Here is a 25,278-nt window from a genome sequence, read left to right as displayed (position 1 = left end):
CTATAAAGGCAGGACCCTCTATCCAGTGACGGGAGGCACATGTTCAATGGTTCCACGGCAAGTCTGAGTGCTCCACGGATAGACAGACAGACAGACAGGCAGACAGACAGGCAGGCAGACAGACAGGCAGGCAGGCAAGCAGGCAGACTGGCAGGCAGGCAGGCAGACAGACAGACAGACAGACAGGCAGGCAGACAGACAGGCAGGCAGGCGGATGATAGACAGGTGATAAACAGATGATTGACAGATACATATACATATACATATACATATACATATACATATACATATACATATACATATAGACCTACCAGGACCCGTAGCCACCAGGGCCTCCTCCTACTCAAGTTCTCTTTGACCACAGCCACTCTCCCAACCAAGCACTAGTGCACAACACCCCCAATCACTGTCACCATCCACCTGGAGGCTCAGGCCAGAACACACACACACACACACACACACACACACACACACACCCCGCACACCACTTTAGCAGACCTGCTTCCACAGCCACCATGCTGGGTGAAAACACCACCGCTTCTCGCCCTGCAGACGCCTCCTGCTGTCCAGTTCCCTCACAACCCCTGCAGCAGAGCTACACTAACTTGACACAAAAGCCCATACAGTGACCCTGCCTGTCACATCCCACCCAGATCTCAGCGTGCTTCCCAGCCCCCACCCCATGGTGGGGTGACAGCCAACCTGTCCTGAACCAGGGGCTCCCGAAAGCAGGTTGCAGCTCCACCTGACCTCGGCCAGGACTGACACTATGACACGGTGGCTGTCAGCCGAGCAGGCAGACAGATCTGACAGCCAGGCAATGTGCCACCCCACCTTAGGGGACAGATGGGAGCCAGCATCCAAAGGAGGGCGCATACAGACGACACCAGCTCCCTGGTTTTGAGACAAAGGTGCTTCAAACCACGAGCACACACTTCTGGGAGCTCAAAGAGTGCTGGAGACAAGCCACAAGGAGGAGTCCTGGGCCTGGAGTGGGTGGCACAGGCCACATACTCCAGGGGAGGCAGAAGCCTGAGTCAGGACCAGCAAATGAAGAACCACAAGGAGCAGCAGACAGGCCCAGCCCAGCCTGGCTCCCATGGGCAGGTAACAAGAACGGTGCTTGTGCTGGGCAGTAGTGGTGCACACCTTTAATCCCAGCACTCGGGAGGCAGGGGCAGGGGGATCTCTGAGTTCAAGGCCAGCCTGGTCTACAGAGCGAGTTCTAGGACATCCACAGCTACACAGAGAAACCCTGTCTGGAAAAAACAAAAAGCAAACAAATAAATGAACAGTGCTTGTGTGGGTCACTGTGTTAGGACATGATGGTGACAATATCACCCTGTGCCCTCCAAGGGGTTGACACTGAAGCCACGGGTTGCCATATTGGTGGACAAGTATCCCTTTGAGGTCCCTAACATGGGTGCCTGAGGAAACCACACCTGAGGGGACCTCACAAACATCAGACCTTAGCCTTAGCTTCATGAGGTACCACACCTCATAAGGAATGGGAGTCACAGAATTATGGATAAAGAATAGGCTGTGTGCGTGCGTGCGTGCGTGTGTACTTAGCTCAGTGACAGAGTGCTTACTTAAAACACAAAACTCTGGCCCCAGTCCCCAGCATGGGGCAGAGGAGGAGGCAGGCGGCAGGGAAGCGGCACTGTTAACAACCAAACTATAAAACTGAGCACACGGTATCAAGTAGAGGTGGGAACTATAAAATCACCAATAATCTGCCGAATACCTGGTGTGGGCCAGGCCACAGCAGGAAGTCTGCCTACAGGGCCTCCTCCTAGCTGCTGACCTGAAGAGACCCTTCAGAACTCCCTCAGAGGAGTCTGAAATGCAAGGTCAGGTGGGGGGATCTAAGGCCGTGTCCCCTAGAGCCCAAGGAGGCAGAGGGAAGGCTAGGACACTGCAAGCCCCCCACAGCCACAGAACACTCCAGGGGCCAGCTGTCCACGTCTCTTCTGCCCACCCCTAGTTCCTCACCCCAGAGCCAGCGTCTTAGCAAACCGTGGTGCCCTCCTGCTCATCCCTCTACCCCACTGCTGGCACCTGAGACTCGCTTGGGTTGGTCCTGATTTGCCCCATCCGACAGCCTCTTCTCTACCAGGGATCTCATTCTAGGGAACCCCTTTCAGAGTGGAGGAAGGAGAAGCCCACCCCAGGGGATCGAGGATATGAATATGACACTCCTAGCTAAAGTGTATGCATGCTGTCGATAGGAACATGTGTGGGCCTATGAAAGTGTACAACTCTAGGCATGTGCCTACACACTGTGTGGGGGTGTGGTGGTTTGAATGGCTGGACTCCATAGGCTCTATATTTGATGCTTAGTCACCTGGGAGTACACCACTTGAGAAGGATTAGGAGGTGTGGCCTTGTTGGAGTGGGTGTGGCCTTGTTAGAGGAAGTGTGTCATTAATGGTGGGCTTTAAGTTTTCAAAAGCCCAAGCCAGATCCAGTGTCTCTCTTTTTCCCACTGCCTGTGGATCCAGATGTAGAACTCTCAGCTACCTCTCCAGCACCATGTCTACCTGCAGGCCACTATGCTCCCCGCCATGATGATAATGGACTAAACCCCTGAAAATGTAAGCAAGCCCTAATTAAATCCTTTCTTTTATAAGAGTTGTCATGGTCATGGTGTCTCTTCACAGCAATGGAACACTAAGACAGGGCTTGTGACAGAACACATTATGCATGTGAGCTTATGTAGTACAAGTGAGCAGCATATGGTTACACATGCATGAGTGGGTGGGGCATCTCTGTGTGTATGAATCTATACAAGGCAGAATATGGCTGATTCACCTGGGTGGACGGCAGTTTACGTACACAAGTGTGGAAACTGTACTCTGTGGTTGGGTGACCTGAGGTACTTAAAGGAAATAACAGGAGGTCTCAGGAGCACGGTAGGGCCCCGTGGGCTCTGTGGAGCGGGCCCTGCATCCATGTGGAAGAAGGGAAACCCAGGAGCTGGGACCTGGCATATCCAATTCCCACACTGGAGTGCAGGGCTGATGGGCAGCCAGAAAGGAAACAGAAAAGGGAAAGCAGATGCTGAGGCAGGAAGCAGAGTGGAGCTGGGGTCCAAGTGGCCTTCCTGCAGCTCCTCTCACAGATCCCTGACAAGCCAGCCAGAGAGACCATGATGTCCTGGGAGAAGCAGATCTGCAGGAGCCACCTGCCTGCTGCACCAACGGGTCACCCAAGCCCAAGCGTCACCCTAGCCGACCAACTGTGCGTGTCCAGGCTACTGGGAACCGAGGCGGTAAATAGGATCAGAGGCACCTACCTCTCACTTCCCATAGTGACAAGTGCCTCCACCTGCCCAGGAATTTTTCTAAGAAAATGTCTGGCCTCTTCCTGGATGGCCTGACGATGGGCCCTCCCTAACACCACGGAGGCAGGAGCGGTCAGGGAAGGTCAGGACCTGAGGTAGTCTGAGTGCTCTCACCGTATGTCCTCCAGACAGACGTTGCCTGAGCAGAGCCAAGAGCCTGAGCTCTCGTCCCCAGACATACAAAGCACATGCGGGAACCAGCGTAGGAGAGGCCCTGGGCGGCCAGCTTCCTGGAGGTGGCGCAGGTCTGAGTTCCTTTGCCATCTGGACAGCTGCTTCTCTCCCCCTTGGCTACTCTGACCACATCCCAGAACCTCTTGATGCAGGACAGAAGGCTTCCGGCCAGTCCCTTCCTCAGCCCTCCAACCTGAGCTATCTCTGTTCTGCCCCGCACTTAAAGACCTGTACCACATGGCACCTGGCTAAGACTCAGACCAATAAGGGACCTTACAATGTGGCCTTGCTTGAAAATGGGGTCAACATCAAGATGGGAATGAAGACCTGGACTAGGGCAGTTCCTAAACACATGTAGTGTCCTTACATGGAGCAGGAACTAGGAGGTCATACACAGACAGAGGCAGTGGCAGAACAGTGTGGCTACGTGTCTCGGACACCAAGGACATCTGGGCTACCAGCAGCTGGGAGAGGGAACGTGGCTGACACAGGCCCTGGATGTCAGATCGCAGCTACCAGCTGTGCCGGCACATCCAGAATCACCTGGGAAGAGAGCCTCAGTGAGGAACTGTCTGGATTGTGTTGGCCAGAGGGCATGCCATGAGAGATTTTCTTAACTGGGTTGAGGTAGAAAGATGCAAAAATTCGGGCAGCAACATTTCATTTCATAAAAATGAGAGAGCCAAGCACTGTGCAGCACATGTGTATATCTCACCACACCCTCCAACATACACACCCTGCTCTTCACTGGCTGTGACTCACTCCTTCAAATTCACGCCTTGACGTCTCTGCAGTGATAGATGTCGCCTGGAATTGTGAACTGAATAAATCCTGTCTGACTTGGGTTCTGTTGCTATGATAAAATACCATGACCAAAAACAACTGGGGAGGAAAGGGATTGTTTCATTTTACAGCCTGGCTCTCGCAGGCCAGGTGTCTAGATCATGAAGGGAAGTCAGGGAAGGAACTCAAGGCAGGAACTGAAGCAGAAGCAATGGAGGAACCGTGTTTACTGGATTGCTCTCCATGGCTTACTCAATCTGCTTACTTGCTCTCCCTCCCTCCCTCCCTCCCTCCCTCCCTCCCTCCCTCCCTCCCTCCCTCCCTTCCTTCCTTCCCTCCCTCCCTCCCTCCCTCTCCCTCCCCCTCCCTCCCTCCCTCCCTCCCTTCCTTCCTTCCTTTCTCTCTCTCTCCTTTCTCTATTCCTCTTCCCCTCTCTCTCCCCTTCTTCCTCCCCTCCTTATTTGTTGCCCTAAGACAGGGTTTCTCTGTGTAGCCCTGGCTACTGTGGGGTGGTCCTTCTGCACGCTGTGAATATATATTGCTCTCATTGGTTGATAATAAGGCTGTTTTGGCCTACTGCAAGGCAAGATAAGATTTGGCAGAGGAATCAAACTAAGACTCAGGGGAAGAGGGGCAGAGTCTGGAGAGACACTGCAAGCCACCCGAGGAGCAGGATACTGGAGGACCGGTAAGCCATGGACCACATGGCAATAAATAGATTAATAAGAATGGGTTAATTTAAATGTAAGAGCTAGTTGATAATAAGCCTGAGCCATCAGCTGAACATTTATAATTAATATAAGCCTCTGTGTGGTAATTTTGGAAGCAGCTCCTGGGTATTTGAGAACAGGCAGGTGGGAGAGGACCCTATGTTTACACCTGGTTGTCCTGAAACTCACTCTGAACCAGGCTGGCCTCAGACTCAGAGATGTGCCTGCCTCTGCCTCCCAAGTGCTGGAATTAAAGGTGTATGCCACCACCACCTGGCTTCAACCTGTTTTCTTAAACAACCCAAAACCACCAGGGGTGGCACTCCCACATCAATCACAAATCAAGAAAATCCCCACAGGTCAATCTAATGGAAGCATTTTCTCAATTAAGGTTCCCTCTTCCTAGAGGACTCTGGCTGGTGTTCATTGATAAAAATGAACCAGTACAAACCCTTTATTCCCTAAGTTGATTTGCTTTTAATCACTGAAAATGAAACTAAGATATCAACTCTAGAATGGTTAGTCCCCTAAGATGCCTCATTGCCATCGTTGCCACAGCCATAGGAGTCTCCTATCTCCACTACCCTGACCTCGTCCTTCCCTGGTACTGCACCTCATACCCCATGTCCTGCTGGGACTCCTACTCAGGTACACACAAGGCCACCTTCACACACAGGCTACCATGGGACAGGGCTTTCTCCACCCTCCCACTCCACCCTGCCCTGCCCTCTTCCTGCTCTGCCACCACACTTCTCACTCAGGAGAACTTCCCACCCCATACTTCCTCTGTCCCATGGCATCTGTGGAGTGGTACACTCATACTGGTACGAGCTAACATATGCATCAAGGCACTGTGCCGCCTTGGTATGGTGCTTCTCTTTCTGAACACAGCCCCTGTCTTCAGGATACACTGTAAGTGTATACACTGTTCAGGATACACTATAATAGTCCGTCTTGGGAACCCACAATACATATCCAGCAAGGAACTCAGAGAGGGAGAGAAAGAGACAGAGACAGAGACAGAGAGAGAGAGAGAGAGAGAGAGAGAGAGAGAGAGAGAGAGAGAGAGAGAGACTGGACTCTCTTGCAGTCTGCTTTCACAGTGTCCTTCATCCTCAATGGAGCTGAGGCAGCTCCTGACATTTGTCCTCCACAGCCCACACTGGGTCCACACTCCCCTGAGCTGCGCCCAGCCACCACAGGCTAGTGCTTCACCCCTGCAGGTCTGTCTCAGGAACTGGATGCAGCAGGACGGAGATTGGCTGTTTAGGACAGGCACCTTGTTGGCTGTGTACAAGTTCCCCTCCCTCAGTGGAAGGGGGTGAGTCCCAACACAGGCCTTCAGCAGCTCTGGCTTAGACATTAGGAGGGTCCGAACAAAATTTGCCAGTTAATTGGAATAAGAATGGAATCCAGTGTGGCAGTCAGGGTCTGGGCTGTCACCTGAGGCAAGGTGGGCGTTGAGGGTCATACTGCAGCGGGGGCCATGCAGATCTGAGTGGCCTGCATTGCCACAAAATGCCATGGTGATGTCCAGGACCCGGCTGCTGCCAAGGGCCATGTCTGGGTCCGTGACCCCGTCACAGCCAGGGTCTGTGTTGATGTCCACGGCTCCTGTTACTACCAAGGGCTGTGTGGATGCCCGGGATCTGGTCAGCCTTCTGAGACCATGTTGGTGTCTGAGGGCCTTGCTGTAGCTGGGGTCAAACTGATCTGGAAGGCCTGTGCCGCCACCAGGGCCGTGGTGACATACCAGCTTGAGCTGGTGCCGAGGAGGACCATGTCTGGGTCCATGTTCCTGCTGCAGCTGAGGTCTGTGTTGATGAACCATGTATGTTGGAATCCAAGAGCCATGCTAAGCTGGGCCCGCCCCTCCCAGCCCTGGGATAGCTGGCCCTGCCTCCCACATCACAGCAGCAGGAGAGCTGCTCCACCCCTCATGGGAGAGTTGCCCCCTCAACCCCCCATACACACTTGGGAGAGCAGGCCCCACCCCTCACCTGGGGGCGGGCAGTCTCAGTGGCCTCGACCAACCAGCTCAGCTACCACCCAGACTCCGGGCATCCACATGACATCCATCATGACAGCTACCCCATCTACATAACCTGCCGGAGCGTGTGAAGGTCCTGCGTTCCAAAGGACCTCCATGACTCGGGGCAACAGCAAGGTATCTGAGAGGAGTTTGGGTGAGGGTCCAGTGATGATGGTGTGACAGAGGCCTTCAACCAGATCAATGACTCATTGCAATGAACATTTTGTGGGTGGGGCTGATTGGGCAAAAGGGTATCACCACAGCTCCCGGTGCCACTAGGATGAATGAAGAGATGTTAGAAAGATGGAGGAGCAAGGTGGCTTTGTCTGTTTTGTTTTTATTAATTTGTGGGGGAGTTCCTCCTAGAGGGGACACTGCAGGGATGGGGGGCAGATATGGAGGTGAATGGGACTGGGGTACATGACATGAAATTTCCAAAGAATCAATAAAGAATTATGTGGGTTTGTTTTTTTTATTTATTTTTTTTAAGAGTGGAATCAGAGACATGGGAAGCAGGAGGCAGCCCAGCAGAGGGCCAGGGTCCAGCCGCACCCACGTCACAGGGCCACAAGGGCTCTCGGGAAGCCTGGTAATTATCCCTGACACCCCACCCAGCACTTTTTCTTTCTGGTCACCTCCCAGCCACAATCCCATAAATGGACCTGGGAGAAATCACAGCCCGATTAGCAGCTTCCTGCCATTCTCTGGCCTCGATCACTCCATCAACCCTACACAAATACCGTGAGGTTCCCCAGCACCCTCAGGCTGACACTGTCCTCCTACAGTTTCCAGGTCACACGAAGCAAGGAAACTTCACAATGGCTGGGGAAGGGCTGGGGTTAGCAGCCAGAGCACTGCCCTTCCCTGTGGAGGGAGCTAGAGGTGATGGAGGAATGGGGAGGCATAGCTCAGCCCTTGAAATAAACGAGCACCTCTCTCTCCTGCATGAGGACTTCTGGCCCCACCTAGTTCTCGCTGATCCTAACTGGCACACTGACTGGGAGGGACTGTGGACAGTTGCTATGTTCACACCTGACCATGGGGAGTCAGGGCCTCTAAGGGTTCCAGACACTGAAAAGAATCTGAGACCTCCGCTCTAAGACAGAAGTCCTATCAACCCACACCTGTCCTAGTCTCTCGCTCACAACCGTGGAAAGCACACAGCAGAGATGGAATGAGGCTCCCCGAGGTCTCTAGCCCACAGGATGGAGAACTGCAGGGCCAGGTTGCTGTGAGGGAGCCAGTGCAAGTATCTGAGATCAGTGGACCTCACAGGAGGGAGGAACTATCCTACGCTGCTAAGGCATTCTGTCAGGCCGTCCCCAGACTCCACCCCTGGAGGTCACAACTTGACACAGATCTACCTGAACCCTCAGCAAAGCGACCCTGTGTGCTATTGCCCCTCTGCCAACAGGTATCTGGACCTCCTATAATAATAGCTGGACAAGTGGACACTGCTTGAGCTCCTACTGTATACCACCAGTAGTGTCTACAAGGAGTTACTCATTGCATCCATGGTTCTGAGATGGGCATTGTCAGACCTGTGTCACCAGCCCAAGCCAAGGCCTTGGGGACTGACACACCACAGTTCACAGGGGTAGGGAGGGAACTAAGCCAGGGCTTCCTGCCTCCATTCCCTGGCTCTCACTGGGGAGGTGTCTAGCCCATTAGTAGCCACTTGTCCCACATTCCTGCCTGGGTCAGGCAAAGGTTACAAGACCACTCACTTAAGAGAAGCCCCAGGCTCTGCCCGGCTCATTGTCTCCACAAACACAGCCTCAGAGAGGCTGGCATGGTGACCATGAGGCTGTGGCTCACAGCGTGATGTCAGCTCCCGAAGGACAGCTGTGAGAGGGTAACACAAACTTGATGCTGTGGGGCAGACACCATGACCAAACCCCACCCTGCCAACCAGCCACCCCAGGGTTCCCCTCACCTGCCTAGCCTCAACGCTACACCTCCTCCCACACTAACCACAACATCGGTGTCTACTTACTATTAGCATCCTCACCAGACCAAGGGCTCGCAAGGCAGGTGCTGTCCCTGCCAGACCCCAGCCCCAGCCCCAGCAGTGAGCAGCTACTAGAGACAGCCCGAGAAACTGGCAGACCAGGGAAGGAGTGTGTGGCCACCAGGGAACATGCTGTATCTCCAGCCCCTAGGGAAGGGACAGGCAGGTTCACACCTACACCAGCCCCTCAAGGATGGGAACCAGACTGTGGTAAACAAGGAAGGCCAGGGAAGAGCATCCGGAGACAGAGATGCTGGATCACAAGCTCTGCCGCGACCGTTAAATAAACAATGTCAGACACGTAACTAAGAGTCCTTCATTGAAAACAAGCCTCAAAACAAACAACTAAGGAAGCCCGGGCTCTGGGTGGAGATCCTGCGATGGCTCACAGGCCATGTGACAGCCAGGACCCCACTGTCACTACTAGTTGCCCAGGGAGGATTCCATAGAGGCCACAACCTCACCAGGGCTGGGCGGCCCTGCTCCCATACCCTCTTCTGCTACAGACCAGGCGTTACAAGCAACCCGAGCTCTCTACAGGTCCACGTATGGGTGACAGTCTGGCATCTGGTTCATACACCGACACCTGGAGCTGACAGGACAGGCCCAGCTCTCCCATCAGCCAGACTGGGGAGGGAAGAGTGGTCACGGCCGTGCTCACGGCACTGCTACAGACCCACTCTGTCACGATGACCTCACTTCCCATAGGAGCCGCCACCTATGCCTCGACTCCACCACACAGCAGGGGGCAGCGAGCCTGTGCAGATGGGGCGAGCCTGGCTCGGCCTGCCTCTGCCCACCCTCACCCTGGGATGTTCACCAGACCTCAGCTCATGACTCAGAGGGGACATGGGGCTACAGGCTGCCCCGTTCCCTTCCCCCACCCACCATCCTGCCCAGAGCATCCCTGTCCACCTGTGCAGTAAGCCTCAGAGCCCCATATCCCTCCCACCCAGCCATGCATGCTCTCTGCTTCCCTGACGTCTCATCCTAATATTAGCACTTCCTCTGGCAGACCCAGGGAACCCCCAGCTCAGAGCAGAAACCCAGGGGCCCTAGACTTTGGTATCTGTGCCCCATTCATTATAAGTCACAGGAAGCAGGGGACATGTCAGATGCCTTCAGAGAGCCACCGAGGGAAGGGCGATACTGGTATTGGGCCAGAACACCCCAACCTGGAGTGCTGGACTGCTTCCCAGGCTTGTCACCTCCAAGCTGGCCTCCTGTCCTCTTCCCTCTGCTCCCTTCCGGAGAGTGACTCACTTCCCTCCTGGAAAAAAAATCACCAAGCATCCCTTCTCTCTTCCCTCTTTCTCACTGGAGTTCACCTCAGGATGAGCAGCTAAGTCTCCAATGGTAAAGCCCACCACTCTTAACCTTCAGTGTGGGGAGTGTGTCTCCCAGCCACCCCAGTGACTTTAGGAAGCATCTTTCTAGAGGAACCACTCTTGCCTGCTGACCACCTGTCCCCACAACACCTGCCGGCCTCCTGTCCCCACAACACCTGCCGGCCACCTGTCCCCACATGCACCTGCCGGCCACCTGTCCCCACAACACCTGCCGGCCACCTGTCCCCACAACACCTGCCGGCCACCTATCCCCACAACACCTGCCGGCCACCTGTCCCCACAACACCTGCCGGCCACCTGTCCCCACAACACCTGCCGGCCACCTGTCCCCACAATACCTGCCGGCCACCTGTCCCCACAACACCTGCCGGACACCTGTCCCCACAACACCTGCCGGCCACTTGTCCCATACCTGCGGGCCAAGGCCTCTTCAGCAGCCGCCATAGCCATGCTCCACAGCCAGCCTGTTCCTTTGTCCCTGGCATTACCTTCTTTCCTCCTGTGCCAGCACCAGACCAGCTGCCTCCCACGGTTCAACCAGACTATGCTGGGACTCCACTGCCCCTTCCGTCTGAATTCTATTCAGTCTTTGGCAGACAAACTGTGGGGCTGAAGGTCCCTGGGCATCTCTAATGTGGCTGAGGGCAGGGGCTAGGAGCATGGAAGCCATGGGTCAGCACCCAGAGAGACAAGGCCAGGCGGATGCTCCCTATTGGACATGCCTCTGTTCAGAGTCTGCCCAGTACCAGTTGAGAGAGACAGGCACTCACCTGAGAGGCAGCCCTCCTGGCCAGGCTTCTGGCTCCACCCTGGGCAGCACCTGAACACAGTGCGGGCCTCCGTGGCATACACCTGCCTGTAGCTCATATAGTAGACAGTCCTGGAACAGAAGAGAAAGGATGTGTTGATCATTACAGGGCCAGCACTTGGGCTCTCAGAACACCCCAAAACAGGCCCTCACTAATGCAAGCTGAGCAGGCTAAAGTGCCCAGGGAACTGATACCCCACACACCAGTGCCTGGCTCCTTCTGTCCCTCAAAGTCTCTGCCCTCTTCACAGTATGGCTTAGTAGCCCATAGGGTTACTGGAGGCTCCATCCTATCTAGGGAGGACTCGTGTGCCCACCTTTACCTGCCACACAGACTCCCTTCCTTGCTCTAGTGGCCAGTAAGGTAAATGGCTGCTGCTCCCAGCTCCGTCTAGGCTGACATGGTGTTTGTCACTTCTGATACTGAGTTTGAACACTGACTCCCCCAGGGTTCTGGGGGCTCTGAACTCAAGTTTTTGTGCCTGTATGGCAAATACTTTACCAACTGAGCCATGTCCCCAGACTCCTCCAACATCACAACAGTTCTAAGAAATGGACACAGAACTCACAGCCTGGTAAGTGCCCCTGAGCCTAATGACTGTGCAATTTCTGTTTGTAGGGACAGACCAGGAGTGAGACATGGACCAGAGACAGAGACCGCGTATGAGAGGCAGGTAAAGAGAAGATGGCGACTCCAGTCTCCCCAACTGGCCTCCAGCCCGTGGTGTCAACTGCCCTTAAGGCCGTAGGGTCACCCTCCCACCCAGAAGCCAAGCCAACAGCCACCAGGTCAAGGGCCCTTAAGGCCCTGGGAACGGTCAGGTGGCCCAGGCTGTGTCTCTAGGCAACAAACTAGGCTGTGCTTTCTGGGGCCAGTACATGGGAAGCCATGTGGCCCTGGGCTCTGCCCAGTCAACAAGGCTGAGGCCACTTCCCGGAAGCATGTGTTCCTGTACAGGCTCTGCACACAGAAACTCTGGGAGTGCTTTACAAAATACCACCTTGGCAGGACATGAAACCACTTGCCTGGACAGAAACCGACCACAGTGCGAACAATATTTGGCAGCGATAGCACACTAGAGCCTGGCCATCGTAAATATTTATCCCCTTGCCTGGGCCGCAGACAGGGCTGGGCTGTGTGCGGCTCCCCTGGACACTCCTCCACAAGGCCCCCCGAAGGAAAAGATTCTTGGAGAGGCCAGGCAGCCATGAGAACCGAACTCCGCTCACCTTCAGACAGCACCAGCTCACATGGGCTATCTGCAGGGCTGGAGGCTGCTGGGACCATGTCAGAATGGGGGCCACAGTACTCCTCACTCTGGGCTTTCCAAGAGGGTCACAGGCCCTATGATTTGAATGCAAGCCACCTTCCATTCCTTCTCTTTTCCTTCCTTTTTCTGAGTGACTCTTCTCTTGCCCCTCAAAGGACCTCTTTATGTAGCTAGAAAGCTCTTGATGTAGTCCAGAGAGTTCCTAGCCTGGTGAGTTGGTTGTCTGTCTAGTCTGTCAAGACTCTCACATGACACCCTTGAACTCCCTTCTGGCCTCTCAGGTGTCACCACAGCCTCACCTGTTATTGATGAGGCCACATACTACCACCAAATGCCCATTACCTCAAGACAAAAGATGGTGGCAAGGACCACCAGGTAATGGCCACATGTGGGGCATGGCCTCAGCAGTCACCGTAGCCTTAATAGAGATGGGAAAACTGAGGTCAGAACTAGTTCTCAACCTGGCCATGAACACTCAGACTGAGGACTGGAATCCCAAGTCCATCCTGTGATGTCCTGCCTGGCCGGCCACACAAGAGCTCAAGAAGAGAGCCCACCCCCACCCACTCCCCCAAAAACTAAAACAAACAGATCCCCAGGGGTTAGGGAAATGGCTCAGTGGGTAAGAACACTTAGTGCACAAGCAATAGGATGTAAGTTCGAATCCCCAACATCCATGTAGACAGCTGGGCGTGACTACTTATACTTGTAACCCCAGCATTGGAAGAGGGGGTTGGCACAAGGAGCTCGCTGGTCAGCCAGTCTAGCCGAAACAGCAAATTTCCAGGTCAGTAAGAGAACCCACCTCAAGACAGTAAGGAAGAGCAGGATAGACAAGGACATCTCTGACCTCCACATGCACATCTCTGACCTCCACATGACCTCACACCCAACCATAAGTATCCTGCACACTCACATGCATGCACCATACACACACGTAACATATCAGAAAGCAAAGGACAGAAACAAAGAGGCCTCCATACCAGCATAGCCACACCACGACCAAAGCCAGAGGTCACAATGTGAAGTGACGTCCCTCGGGGCTTGGACACCACCTGAGCCTACTGTTGGCTGAGTTACAGGCTCAGCCTGCTGTGGAGCCAACACGGCTGACAATAGAGCCCACTAGCAGAGTCTGTCCCCTGTCCCAGAGGCCACTCTGTTGTCCCCCACGTCCCTGCAGTTAAACTTGATGGTGAGGTCCTATTCTGACTTCATTCCCATATTAAACGCCTGTGCCACTCAGACCAACCTCAGACTACATCCCAGTGTGGGCTCTGTTCATGAGCCTAGGGAGAGGGACAGGTCCTATGGTTCTGGGTGGAGGAAAGAAGCAATATCCCACTGGGTCAGGCACACTGGAGGAGGGAGGGTAGTCTCAGGGCTGCTTCTTAAGTGATGTGCTGGGGCCACCACAGCAGGACAGCACTGGAAGATGTCCAGATGAGGACTGGGGGAATTTCCCAGGGCTTGGGAGGGACAGCAAGGACTTCAAGACCTCAAGCATGCCTGTGTTTGCTGTACACTGGGAGCTGAGGTGAGCCTGGTTAGTGTGTGTACTGAGTTCTGATCTCCATGAGCCGGTGGGACCCCTCATCCTCTACAGGCATGACTCAGGTACACCTCGGAGCAGGATGGGTGAAGGAGGGAGACAGGCCTGTGTCCAACAAAGACGATGGCCTCAACCATAGTAGACAGCTGCTCATCCACAGAGCTCTGGTCCTCACCTGGAGCCTAGAACCCAAAATGCCACATGGGACCCCTACTCCCACCCGGGGCTGAACTTCTATGTTCTAGGCCAAAGGGTGGGTGACAGGTACCAGATGCCTTGAGCTGGGCAGTATGATGGGGGATCCCAGAACCTGGACTCAAGCCATTTTGAGATATCCAGAAAACCCTAACTCAGACAGTAGGGCAACTGCACCATCCCCCATACCCACCCACTCATGTCTGTCCCCCCAACACACAAACACAGTCAGGGAACTGAGGCCCTCCCAGATGTCAGGACTCTTGAGGACATCATGCCAGGAGGCTGGAGGTCCTCAGCCACTTAGGAAACCCTGCCACATCAGGTCCCTGCCAACCTATAGGTCTCTAGCCTCAGGGCCCCAGTGGCTTCCAGCTGCTTCCGCAAAGATTGTCTTTCACAAGCTATGGACAGGGAAGCACAGCTTTGAGTACCAAACCCTGCGTCATAAACGTGTGCACCCGTGACCAAGTGAAGGCCGCAAGGAAAGGTACAAAATGGGGACCTCTGAGAACGGGAGACCTCGCCTTCCCCTCAGGGTCCCTCAGTCTCCTGACCTGCAGCCTGTCACTTCACAGGGAGGGACTGTGCTGTGTTTGGCAGACTTGGGCAGCATGCCCCATCCAGGTCAGCACTTCACCCCTCACACCTCAGCACCTACTGCCTCAGACATTACCACGGTTGTCCCGGGCATGGAGACAACAGTCCCTGAGAAACAATGATTCTCCACTGTACTTTTTCCGCCTCTATTCTGCACCAGCCCTAATGGACAGCAAACAAATACTGAATTCTGAAACAGTCATTGGAGCTCCTATATCAGGCAGAGCAGGCCCAGGTGCCCCATAACCCCGGACCCCACATGAGCAGCAGCAGCAGCAGGCAGCTCATGAAGCCCAGACTCCACACGAGCAGGTGACATTAAAGGCTGCTTCTCCCTGCTGAGCACCCTGCCCAGCTCAGGACTTATCCCTTTCGTCCTCAGACACACACCTCCACCTAGCGAGGGCAGCAGCCAACTCTATCATTGCCTTACCACCCAATGTTTCCACTCCCATACCGCTCCCTACCACGGCCCAGTTTCCCTTCAGCCCTGCAGAGAGAGCTATGCAAAGGCACTCCTTGAGTTTGATTTTTAAATAAAACATTGAGCAATAGTTTTTCGCAGGCTTGGGAACTAGGCCCAGGGGTCAGGTGGCAAAAATCTCCAGCTGGGACCTCAGCTGGCTGAGCAGGGCTTCTACCTTCTGGCCAATCAGCACTCCTCCCCTGCAAAGTCCCACCACCACCAGGGCTCCTCCCCACCCTCAGAAGTGACCAGGGCCTGCCAAGCAGGCCTGCTAGAGTCTGGGGGTAAGAGACCATATCCTCAGTGAGAGGCCTCAGGTGGAACCAGGGTGGGGCTCCAGCCCTAGCTGTCTGAACCTAACGGTCACTGCTGCTGTGCTTCTAACCGAGAACTGTCTGCCCATTAGACCAGGATCTCTGCCACATACCTGCGCTCTTGGCCAACACACCATGCCTGCTGCCCACAGCCTGATCTCCACACAGGCACCATGCGGCTGAAGGCTTGCACACAGGGCTGGCGGTGGCCCACCAGGGTCAGCTTCTGCTCGGCACATACATGGGGCCTGGAAAAAAGGACAATGACATTTAACTTCTCTACTACCAACAGCTGGCTGTCACCAGCCATGCCTCCGCACCTACACTAAGTATCCAACTATGGCTAGGCCACAGCACAATGCCCACCTGGCATCCACTCTGGACTCCAGGACAAGGGGACTGAGAAGGAATGATGGTCACAAGCATCTTCTGCCGGGATCCTGTGCTGCACAAGGCACTGCCCCAGTCCCTAAGAATCTTCAAGGTAGGTAGCATCACCCATTCCCTTTAGACAGCCCTTTTTGGGGCTCAGGCTGGTCCCCCAGTCCAGGTCCCCAGAATAATGCTCTCTCTACACCCTCCTTCACTCCTGCCACCCCAATGCCCCCCTTGTGTCCTCAGGATACACAGGAGCATGTGGACATGACCCAGGAGTAGGGATGAGGACAAGTAGGAATTCGGAAAGAGAAAACCAGAAAATCTGGTCACTATATCCAGCCATACCAGGGCAGTGACTCTTTATATGACTCTGATCTCCACTTATCCCAGAAGACAGCCTTGGGGAGCACAGGGTGCCAAAGGTGGGCAGCCTAAGACAGCCCTTCAGGCCCACCAAGGGTAGAAAAGGCTCCAGTCCTGTGAGAGAAAGTCAACTGGAGGGGTACTCTGGAGGTGCTCATCAGGTAATGGACACAAAGCTCAGGTTCACTCAAGCCTGTACCCCTGAGGAACCAAGTTGTGGGGCAGAAGACAAGACCCACTACTATTGGACTAGGCCTGGGAAGCAGGTGAGGACCCTATATGTCCCAAGGAACAAAAGGGGACACTCAACCTGCATGGCCAGACTCTGAGCTCAATCCAGAGCACAAAGGGTTACCAGTACACACACGGGGCAGAGTCATTTTCCAATCTGTTGGGTACCACAGAGCCTGGCAATCCTCTGCATAAAGCCCTTCCTTCTTCTCGGGTATACCCACGCCCACACTAGCTGAGGTCCTACTCCACCAGGGGATATAGATGAGTCCTTATAAGGATGTGTGTGTGTGTGTGTGTGTGTGTGTGTGTGTGTGTGTGTGTGTGTGTAGATAGATAGATGCCCCTGACCTCTGCCTCCACCCCATGCCCAATGAGGCACTCCTTCCCCAAATGGCCTCAACATTCCCAGTGACTGCTGGGTGCTGTCCAAAGTTCACCACTTAAGAGACCACAGCCGGGGGGCGGTGGCGCACGCCTTTAATCCCAGTACTCAGGCGGCAGAGGAGTGGATCTCTGTGAGTTCGAGGCCAGCCTGGTCTACAGAGCGAGATCCAGGACAGGCACCAAAACTACACAGAGAAATTCTGTCTCGAAAAAAGGAGAGAGAGAGAGAGAGAGAGAGAGAGAGAGAGAGAGAGAGAGAGAGAGAGAGAGAGAGACCTGACCACACCAACCAGCAGCTCTGACCCCAGACCATCCACCCCCAGACGGATGTTCTGACCGAGAAGCCTTTATTTTTTGTTTTTCCCCTGGCTCTGCTGTGTGGGAAGCCACCTCCTTGGGGAAGTGTATGGACCACCTGCAGACGAGATGAACATAGAAAAATAAACATCAGAGGCTCCCAGCCTGGAGTATAGAATGTACCTGCCCAACCATGGCATCAAGGGCTCCCAGCCTGGAGCAGGGTCTGCATCTGCCCAACCATGGCATCATTAGGGGCTCTGTTGTAGCCCACTAGGTTTCCTAGTGGCTGTACCCAGGAGGACGGTATAAGAGGTTGTTTGGACCACAAGCCTGAGTATCAGGTGTTTGTAAGGGTCTAAACTTGACTGTAACTAGCAAGGGGTTGTGTGTCTTTTGCTCCACTCCTTGGCATTGTTATAAACAGACCTTTGGAATAATGTTCTGAGCTCATTGGAATAGGTTCTAGGCCCTCTTGAGGCTATCCTGTATTTTCTATCTGTTTCTCCCCCCTCTAATCCTTCTGTCTAATATTTCCTGCTGCTCCTACTCAAGAGCACTCTGGGGAAATGTGGGGGTGGTGGGTAGCTCCCCCACGGGGCTCCCAGCCATGTCATTAGGGGCTCCCGGTCATGGCGAGCAAGGTCTGCACCTGCCCAGCATGACACCAGGCCATCTAAACCCTAACTTTCCATCAGTCACAGCACAGGCAAGGCAGAGTTAGCACCACAGCCATAGGCAATCCTAGGCACAGGACTGTCATAACATGTCCTGAGACTTCCCAGTCCCACACCTTCCCCAGTCTCCCAAACTTCCTATCTAGGGTAGAAGCTAGCCTTACCAAGTCTGGGGTGACTGCAGGACAAGGACTCTTGGGTCCCAGGACAAAGCAGTGGGATCTGGAATATGCTGTGGACCCCACATGTACGCTATAACTGTGAACTCATTCTCCATGGCCCGGTGGAACCCCAGACAGGACTGAGCAGCTGTGAAGTCCCAGGACCAGATTTGAAAGATTTTTACCACCTCATAAAGACATTTCCCCAGGGGGACATGCGACCACGGTGACCATGACAACCAGGATGGCCACAACCACCCCACATGACACCTCCTCCCCCACACTGCTGTCAGGCACCTTTAAGCATCACCCCATGGGGATGCCCCTTTCACCACCTGAAAGGAGGTGACAGTGATTTTCCTGAACTGTCTTAAGATCACCTGCTAACCAGACGTGGTACCTGGACCAAAGACCCCACCTCTTCCTGAGCTCTGCTTAGATTCTGTGCTTCTCAGATGGCTAGCTAAGGAATGGGGGACCCAGATTTCCAAGAGCCTGTTGTGGGCCGAGGATCCCAGGCTGAGAACACAGGGACAGGCTAGAGTAAAGGTTTGTACAAGAGCAGCAGGAAAAGCCCTCCTCAGCATTCCCTGGCCAGGGTCCTGGCCTCCACTTTGCTGTGTGCCTATAGGAGAATGCCCTCTATGGAACCCCTGAACATATGCAACTTCCTTTGAACACACACCTGTACACACACACACACACACACACACACACACACACACACACACACACACATGCGTGCCCTCTGGCTAGTGGTAAGTGTAGCTGACTGGAAGACCAACAGGTGGGGCCTAGAAGGGACACTGGGTGTCTGTCTCCCAACCACGTAGAAACCTTCCTGTTGAGTGGTAGCTGCTCCAATGTGGTCACACAGAAGCCCTTACTGCATGTTCACTCTGCTCACCCTCTGACCCCCCTGCCCCTGCTCTGTGCAGCTCTAAGGCCCGAGAGAGCAACACAGCTGGTATTAGGACATCCGTGACAGGTAGAGAATGCCACCGGCCCCAACCATATGAGGACGGTCTGCAGGAAGCCACATGGACAGAAGACCAGCCCAGAGGCTTTGAAGCTCTTACAAGGGCCCGATAGGGTGGTTAACTGACACTAATGGGGGCCTGGGGAGGCACATGCAGGACTCAATGCCTCTCCTAGGAAGTGCAGGCAAAGGTACATGGTGGAGGATGGGGAACCTAGGGGAAGGGGAGTGAAGGAAGAGACAGAGAAGCCTCAGCTCAGGCCCCAGAAGAACCCAGCAAACACTCAAGCTCCTCTCTGAGCCAAAGGTGTCTGTGTTTCTTGTACTTGCATGCAGCTTCTCACCAAGGCGGGAAGGGCAAAGCCCAAACCACAAGGTGGACCCAGGGCCAGCACGGGGGGACGACACTTTAGCCCAGCTGCAGAACCATCTGTTGAAGCATGGCATGGGGGTCCGAGAAGCTGGCAGTCTTTGCAGGAGCTAGAGGCCAAGGATGCTCATGGCAACGGCAAAGCACCCTTTACCAAGGTGTGGAAGTGGGAGGCACACTGTCTCTATAACCAGCCTGGCACGTCTTCAGGAGGATGATTTGTCTATACCTCCCTCATTTGGCCTCATGGCTCACCTCTGAGCATACTTCTCCTGGGTACAGCTGGCACACTGGGGTAGGAGCCCAGTGGCTTTCTGGGTCACCGTAACACTGTGTGAAGGCAGATCGGAGACCCTCAGAGGCCTCCCACCAGGCACAAGACTGTCCACTGTGACCATCACAGGAGGTCCAGCATACATGCACTTTTTCCACACTCTGCCCCCACTGCAGGCACAGCACCTCCTGTCTTCTGGGACATCTGGCCAGCCACCATGTCAGCTTCCCCACACCCTGAAGAGGGGCATCAGGGGCTACTCAAGAGATAAACTGGAAAAGGCCTCAGCCATGGAGAATGTGGGTGTTTAAGCCCTCAGGGCCAGTAGACCCAAAGAGCTCCTTGCAAGATAGAACTTGAGCTTGGAGGGGCCTACGACCTGCCTGGGTTAGGAGGGTCATCACCATTAGCTGATTCCAAAGCCCTGGCAGGTTTCTCAGCACAGCTGCCCAAAGGGGCTCCAGCCTGGGAGAAGCCCTGTGTTTTGAAGCTGTGTGTGAACTGTGGTACAGCTTCAGCCAGGGCATCCCCTCTCTCCGTCCTCAATGGGGCAGCAGGAAGCCCTTAAGCAGCCATGCCAACTTCACAATGCTCGGCGATCATTCCCATCTCCAAATCAAACAGGCAAGCCATGCTTCCACAAAGCTAGAAAGTCACTCAGAGGCAAAAAAAAAAAACCAAACAAACAAACAAAAAAAACCACAAGCAGGTAGCCAGGCTCTGCCCACTGAATCTGAGCACCCCCAGTCAACAGCACCCAGAGAATCACCCACATTGTTCCAGCAGATTCATGAGGGTCTACAGGTAACTGGGGGTGGGAGTGAGAGCTGCCCTACCCCTAGAATCCACAGTGGCTTACACACCAGCGTAGGGCTACGGGCAGGAGGACAAAGTACTACAAAAAGTCAGCAGCTATCACTTCAGGAAAACTGGCCAAAGGGGTGTGGCAGCCGTACCAGGCCCTGCCAGCTCATCAGAACTCCTGGGGGGGGGGGGGAAGCAGCAGGACAGAGAGGGTCAGCCAGGAAGAAGTATTTTCTAGGGTCCTGGCTGCCTTCCCAGCCCTCCTCCCCCGCTCCTCTGAGTGTTGAGAACTAGGAGTAACCTGCAAAGTCACTTCTGGAAGCTGGTCCTTATGGCTTCCACCTGCCGCCTGCTCAGCAAATCAAGTGCTCCTTCTCCAAAACCCAGCAAGATATCTCCACCGGTGTGGCCAAATGAAACTCCCCCGCACTAGCCAGCCAGCTAGAGCCCATGTGCAGACGCCGGAGAGATGCAGTTCTTTCTGGGGAAGACAGGCAGGACTTTTGACTAAGCTGGAACTCAGACTCACCCAAAATGGACAATCTGAGGACAGGGGCCTACTGGGACACAAGAGCCAGGAGGTGGGGGCACAAGCCCCAGAGACGCAGCTCCCACCGCGGGAAGAAGGGAAGGTGGGCTCTGGAAAACGCATCAAGCAGGAAGGGACAGGCTCTCCTCCCACCCATTCACAACTAGTTCCAACAACTTTTTCAACAGCTAAAGACTTCCTGGGCCCAGGTGAGCAGGACACAGGCAGCAAGCCCTTGGCTCCACTCCCAGGGAGATCAGCTGGAGCAGACAGAGCTGGGTGGAGAATCCATAAAGGGCGACGGACAGTTTCCATATGTTCCAGATTGCATCCATCCACCCAGAACCCCAGGAAAGCTGTGCCTGCTGCTCCTCTCAGCCATGAAAAGGGACAGGCTGGCTGGCAACCCTAGCCCACCATGCTAATTGCAGTAATCGTTCCGTTCTGAGGCTGAAGCTCCTTTTGGGCAAACTCACAGTTAAGAGAAATGAGCAGCAGCCAGGGCCGCAGGCTGCTTCCATTCACGGGTGAGAGGCCCCAGCTCAGATCAGTTCTCCTATGTAACAGCCACAAGGACCAAAGCAAGACCCAGGGTGGGAGTCCTGAGAGCACCTGCCCCAGCGGGAAGCTTGTCCTCTTATTCTCCCAGGGAGCCAGGGCTCTGTCCTCAAGGCCAAGTACATGGTGGATCCACTAGTGCCAGCCCTGGACAGGGGCAGCAAGTCCCTTCTCTGGCTGAAAGGACACTCTAATTGGCAGAGAGGAAGCCCCAACTCAGGCCTGAAGGGTCCCTCATCCACTCCCCATGCAGCCCCAGCAGCTTTGCCAAATTTACAAGGCCCCACCTTACATCTTGCAGGGAAGGGCCGGGTGGGGGCCGCCGGCCCTCTCATCCCTGCACCTCATCCACTTGGGCTCAGTTCACACCGGTTTTCCTTTGAGGCCAACAGAGGGATCGCTTTGCAGTTTAAGAGAGACCGCTAACCGGCCTGTTGGGGAATCATCTTTCAAAATTAAATCCGTCGCCGCTGGCTCCCTGACCCTCTCTTCCTGCCCATTCTAGTACTAAATTCCTTCTCCTGAGGCCCCAGAGCGCACGTGTTTAACACACAAACCAGTTCTGGCAGCCCCCTCTGGGCACCCCCGCCTCTGCGCAGGCCCCCAGACCCCAGGAGACCAGCTTGGGGAGGAAGTGGGACCAGGCTGCTTCCTCTTGGCCGCCTCCAAGCCGGTTCCCCAGCTGGACCCTGCGCCGCAGGGGCTTGGATTCCTCACCTCTCCAAACTTCGGCATCCGCCTGCCTAAGTCTGCAGGACCCTCACTGCAGAGGCGGGAACCGGGAGGCTAGGGGCTCTGTGGCAGTCTCGAGGGCCCCAGATCCAACCCGAAACCCCACGTCTAGACCATCCCCTCCTAGTTAAGGCAAAGAGCCCATTGTTCTGGGGCCCCAGGGACAAAGCCCCGAGCTCTGTCGGGGTCAGCGTCGCTGCCGCGAGCCTCGCGACTCGCGCTACTCACATGCTCGGCTGCAGCGGGCGCGGGGGTCCAGGCGGAGCGGCTGCAGGCACAGCGGGGAGCAGCAGCAGAGCCAGGGCCACCGCGCGCCAAGCGGCTTTCGCCTCCGCCCGGACAAGCATCGTGCGCGCGGTCGCGCTCCCACTCGGTCCTCTGCTCGCCGACTCACAGGCGGTCCTTGCAGCTGCGAAACCCCGTCTTCACGCGCGCCATGCCCTGGAGGACAGCGGGCGCCGCAACCGAGCCGCACCAGGTGCGGGGCGGGAGGTCGCCGCAGGTGCGGATGGTGCAGCTGCCCTGAGCGCTGAGACCTTCGCGCTCCGCTCTGCAGACACTTGCCAGAAGTGATGGAGAGCGAACTCGGAGCGGGACGCCCCAGACGTCAGGCCCGCCCGCCGCACGCCCCCTGCCCGGACCCCAGCCCCCTCCCGCCCCGGCTCCCGCCCCTTTTCGGCCCCACCCCCAGCCCAGGCCACGCCCGTTCCGCCTTCGGCCCCGCCCAGACCGTCCCAATAGAGGGAGCCCTCTTCCAGCCCCGCGCCAGCCCCTAATCCAGCCCACAAGACTAAGCTCGCTTCCCTGTGCCCGATATCTAGCTTCATTCGAGCATCCTCTTGGCGTTCCTTGCGCACCTCCGGCCAAGAGCAGGTCTGGTCCCATCCAAGTGACCAGTGCTGTCCGGTCTGAGCGTCGCACACCTCTCAAACACGGCTGAACCATGACCCGGGACCTCGGCAAGCGCATCCTTGGCTTCTCCTCTCCACCGACTCTGCATTCACCTTCCCTTGGCCCCTCATTCCGCGCTCTGCCTCCGCTGCCTAAGAAGCAGGGAGGAATCTGGGCGCCTCCTTTGGGTACTGACATTATTGGTAACACACGGCCTGGGCATTTGTATTCCTAGTTCTGTGCTGAGTGCTTTGGGACGGCGGCATGGGGTGGAGTGGGCGTGTAGGTCCCACCAGGCGGCTGCACAGGGGTCTAGCAGGCGAGGCAACTCCCTGCTCCGGCCTATTTGCTGTCCTTTAAGCCTGGTTTAGGTTTGATGTGACTTTCTCCAGGGCTAGGGCCAGACTGTTCAGCGCTAGACATGGTGCCTCTGAGGCCAGGATTTACCAGACACTCAGAGGGACTCCTTTTCAAAGTTGAGCTGGGAGAGTCCCAAAAGGGGACCTCTTTGTGTGAGGATCAGCCCCTGCTTCTCTTCCTGGAGAGATGTGCCTGCCTTTACATGACTGGTAGGCCTAGCCTGCCATTTTTTGAAGACCTCCCTCCTCCACCATTCCCTGAGGAATGAGGTGGGTGTTCCAACCACCTCCTCCCCAATGGCAAGTGCTTGAGGGGATCTTTGGCCAATGGACCTGGAGGAGGAGATGCAAAAGCGTCCCACTCCCGATTCAGAAGGCTGCAGTTGCATTAATGGGCGTGGGTACTGTCAGCTCAGACCTGCTGCTGACCCAAGTGGAGAACCACAGGGCAAGGGAAGGAGCAGAGTCCCCTGCCTCAGCTTACAGGACTATAGACTGCAGATCTGAGCACTAACCACAGCAGCCTGGCCTCAGGGAGGGAGGAAGGGGAGAGAGAGGGAGAGAGAGGGGGGACGGGGGGGGGGGGGGGCGCCTGGGGAGAGAGAGAGAGAAGAGGGGGAGGGGAGGGAAAGAGAAAGAAGAGGAGGGGAGGGAGAGGGAGAGAGAAGGAGGAGAAGGGGAAAAGGGGAGGGAGAGAGAGGGGGGAGAGAGAGAAGAGGAGGGGGTAAGAGGGAGAGAGGGGGAGGGGAGGGAGAAGAGGAGGAGAGGGAGAGAGGAGAAGAGGGAGAGGGAGAAGAGGAAGGGAGGGAGAGAGGAAGAAGAGGAGGGGAGGGAGGGGGAGGGAGGGGGGAAGGGAGAAAGAGGGAGAAGAGGAGGGGAGGGAGAGGGAGGGAGAGAGGAGGAGAGGGAGAGAGAAGAGGAAGGGAGGGAGAGAGAGAAGAGGAGGGGAGGGAGAGGAAAGGAGAGGGGAGGGAGGAAGAGGGAGGGAGAAAGAAGAAGAAGGAGGAGGAGGAGAAGAAGAAGGAGGAGAAAGGGGGAGGGAGAGAGAGAGAACTGGTCCTGGAACTTGCTATCTGATTCCCCAGACAGGACCCTAGCTTGCCCTTCACTGTTCTGTTCTGGATCTTGCCCTTCTGCCCAAACTCATCACTGGACCCTCCCTGGATCTCAATAGCAGAGGCTGACCCAAGCCCTCTGGGTGACTCTAAAAGTACCAGCCTCCTGTGTCTGCACCCAAGAAATCGTGAAATGCCCCACCTCAGCTAGGGGCCTCCCCAAGCCAGAAACTGCTGCGGGTCCATCTGCTGGTCCTTCTCTGCACCTCTCTCTCCTGGAGCTGCCTTTCATGAGTGCACAATCAGTAGGGTGTGCATGCATGGATTAGGACCCTGGAAAAGATCACTGTCTCCTCTGCTAAACCGTGCCCTGGGGCCAGGATCTGGGGGTGGGTGGGCGAAAGATGCCTCCACCTCACAATCTTCTCTGCTCACCAGAGGAAAGAAGGTGGTCCTGGGTTAGAAAGAGAATCTCTAGGTGGGGCAGGGTCTGCTCTTTTAGTATGCTGAATCCTATGTGGGGACCTTATTGAAAAAAAATTATACAAAAGGAAATGATTTTGCTATTTTTACAAAAGTACATGGCTTCGTGCATAAATTTCTAGACCTCCTCAACTTGACG

The 25,278-nt window shown here is 55.3% G+C and overlaps 1 protein-coding gene across 3 annotated transcripts in view; it reads right to left on the bottom strand.

The window, feature by feature from the left end:
• The window catches only part of Megf6 (multiple EGF like domains 6), a 101,539-nt gene extending 78,551 nt beyond the window's left edge, over positions 1-22,988 (bottom strand). For 2 of the 3 annotated variants that reach the window (XR_013049513.1, XM_076565792.1), the window contains exons 1-3: positions 22,580-22,848; positions 15,725-15,859; positions 11,176-11,285 (exon numbers count right to left, since the gene is read on the bottom strand). Coding sequence is in view for 2 of the 3 variants with exons in the window: in XM_076565792.1 (XP_076421907.1) it covers positions 11,176-11,285; positions 15,725-15,859; positions 22,580-22,698 (364 nt within the window). In the remaining variant the exon portion in view is untranslated. Of the gene's footprint in view, positions 1-11,175; positions 11,286-15,724; positions 15,860-22,579 lie in introns of all 3 variants that reach the window. The other variant, XM_076565793.1, reaches the window with a different exon arrangement.
• Positions 22,989-25,278: the final 2,290 nt, after the last annotated feature.

The sequence above is a fragment of the Peromyscus maniculatus genome, chromosome 2 (assembly GCF_049852395.1).
Source record: "Peromyscus maniculatus bairdii isolate BWxNUB_F1_BW_parent chromosome 2, HU_Pman_BW_mat_3.1, whole genome shotgun sequence".
NCBI lineage: Eukaryota > Metazoa > Chordata > Mammalia > Rodentia > Cricetidae > Peromyscus > Peromyscus maniculatus.
The sequence above is the reverse complement of the archived record's forward strand: the minus strand, read 5'-3'. Positions and strand labels throughout refer to the sequence as shown.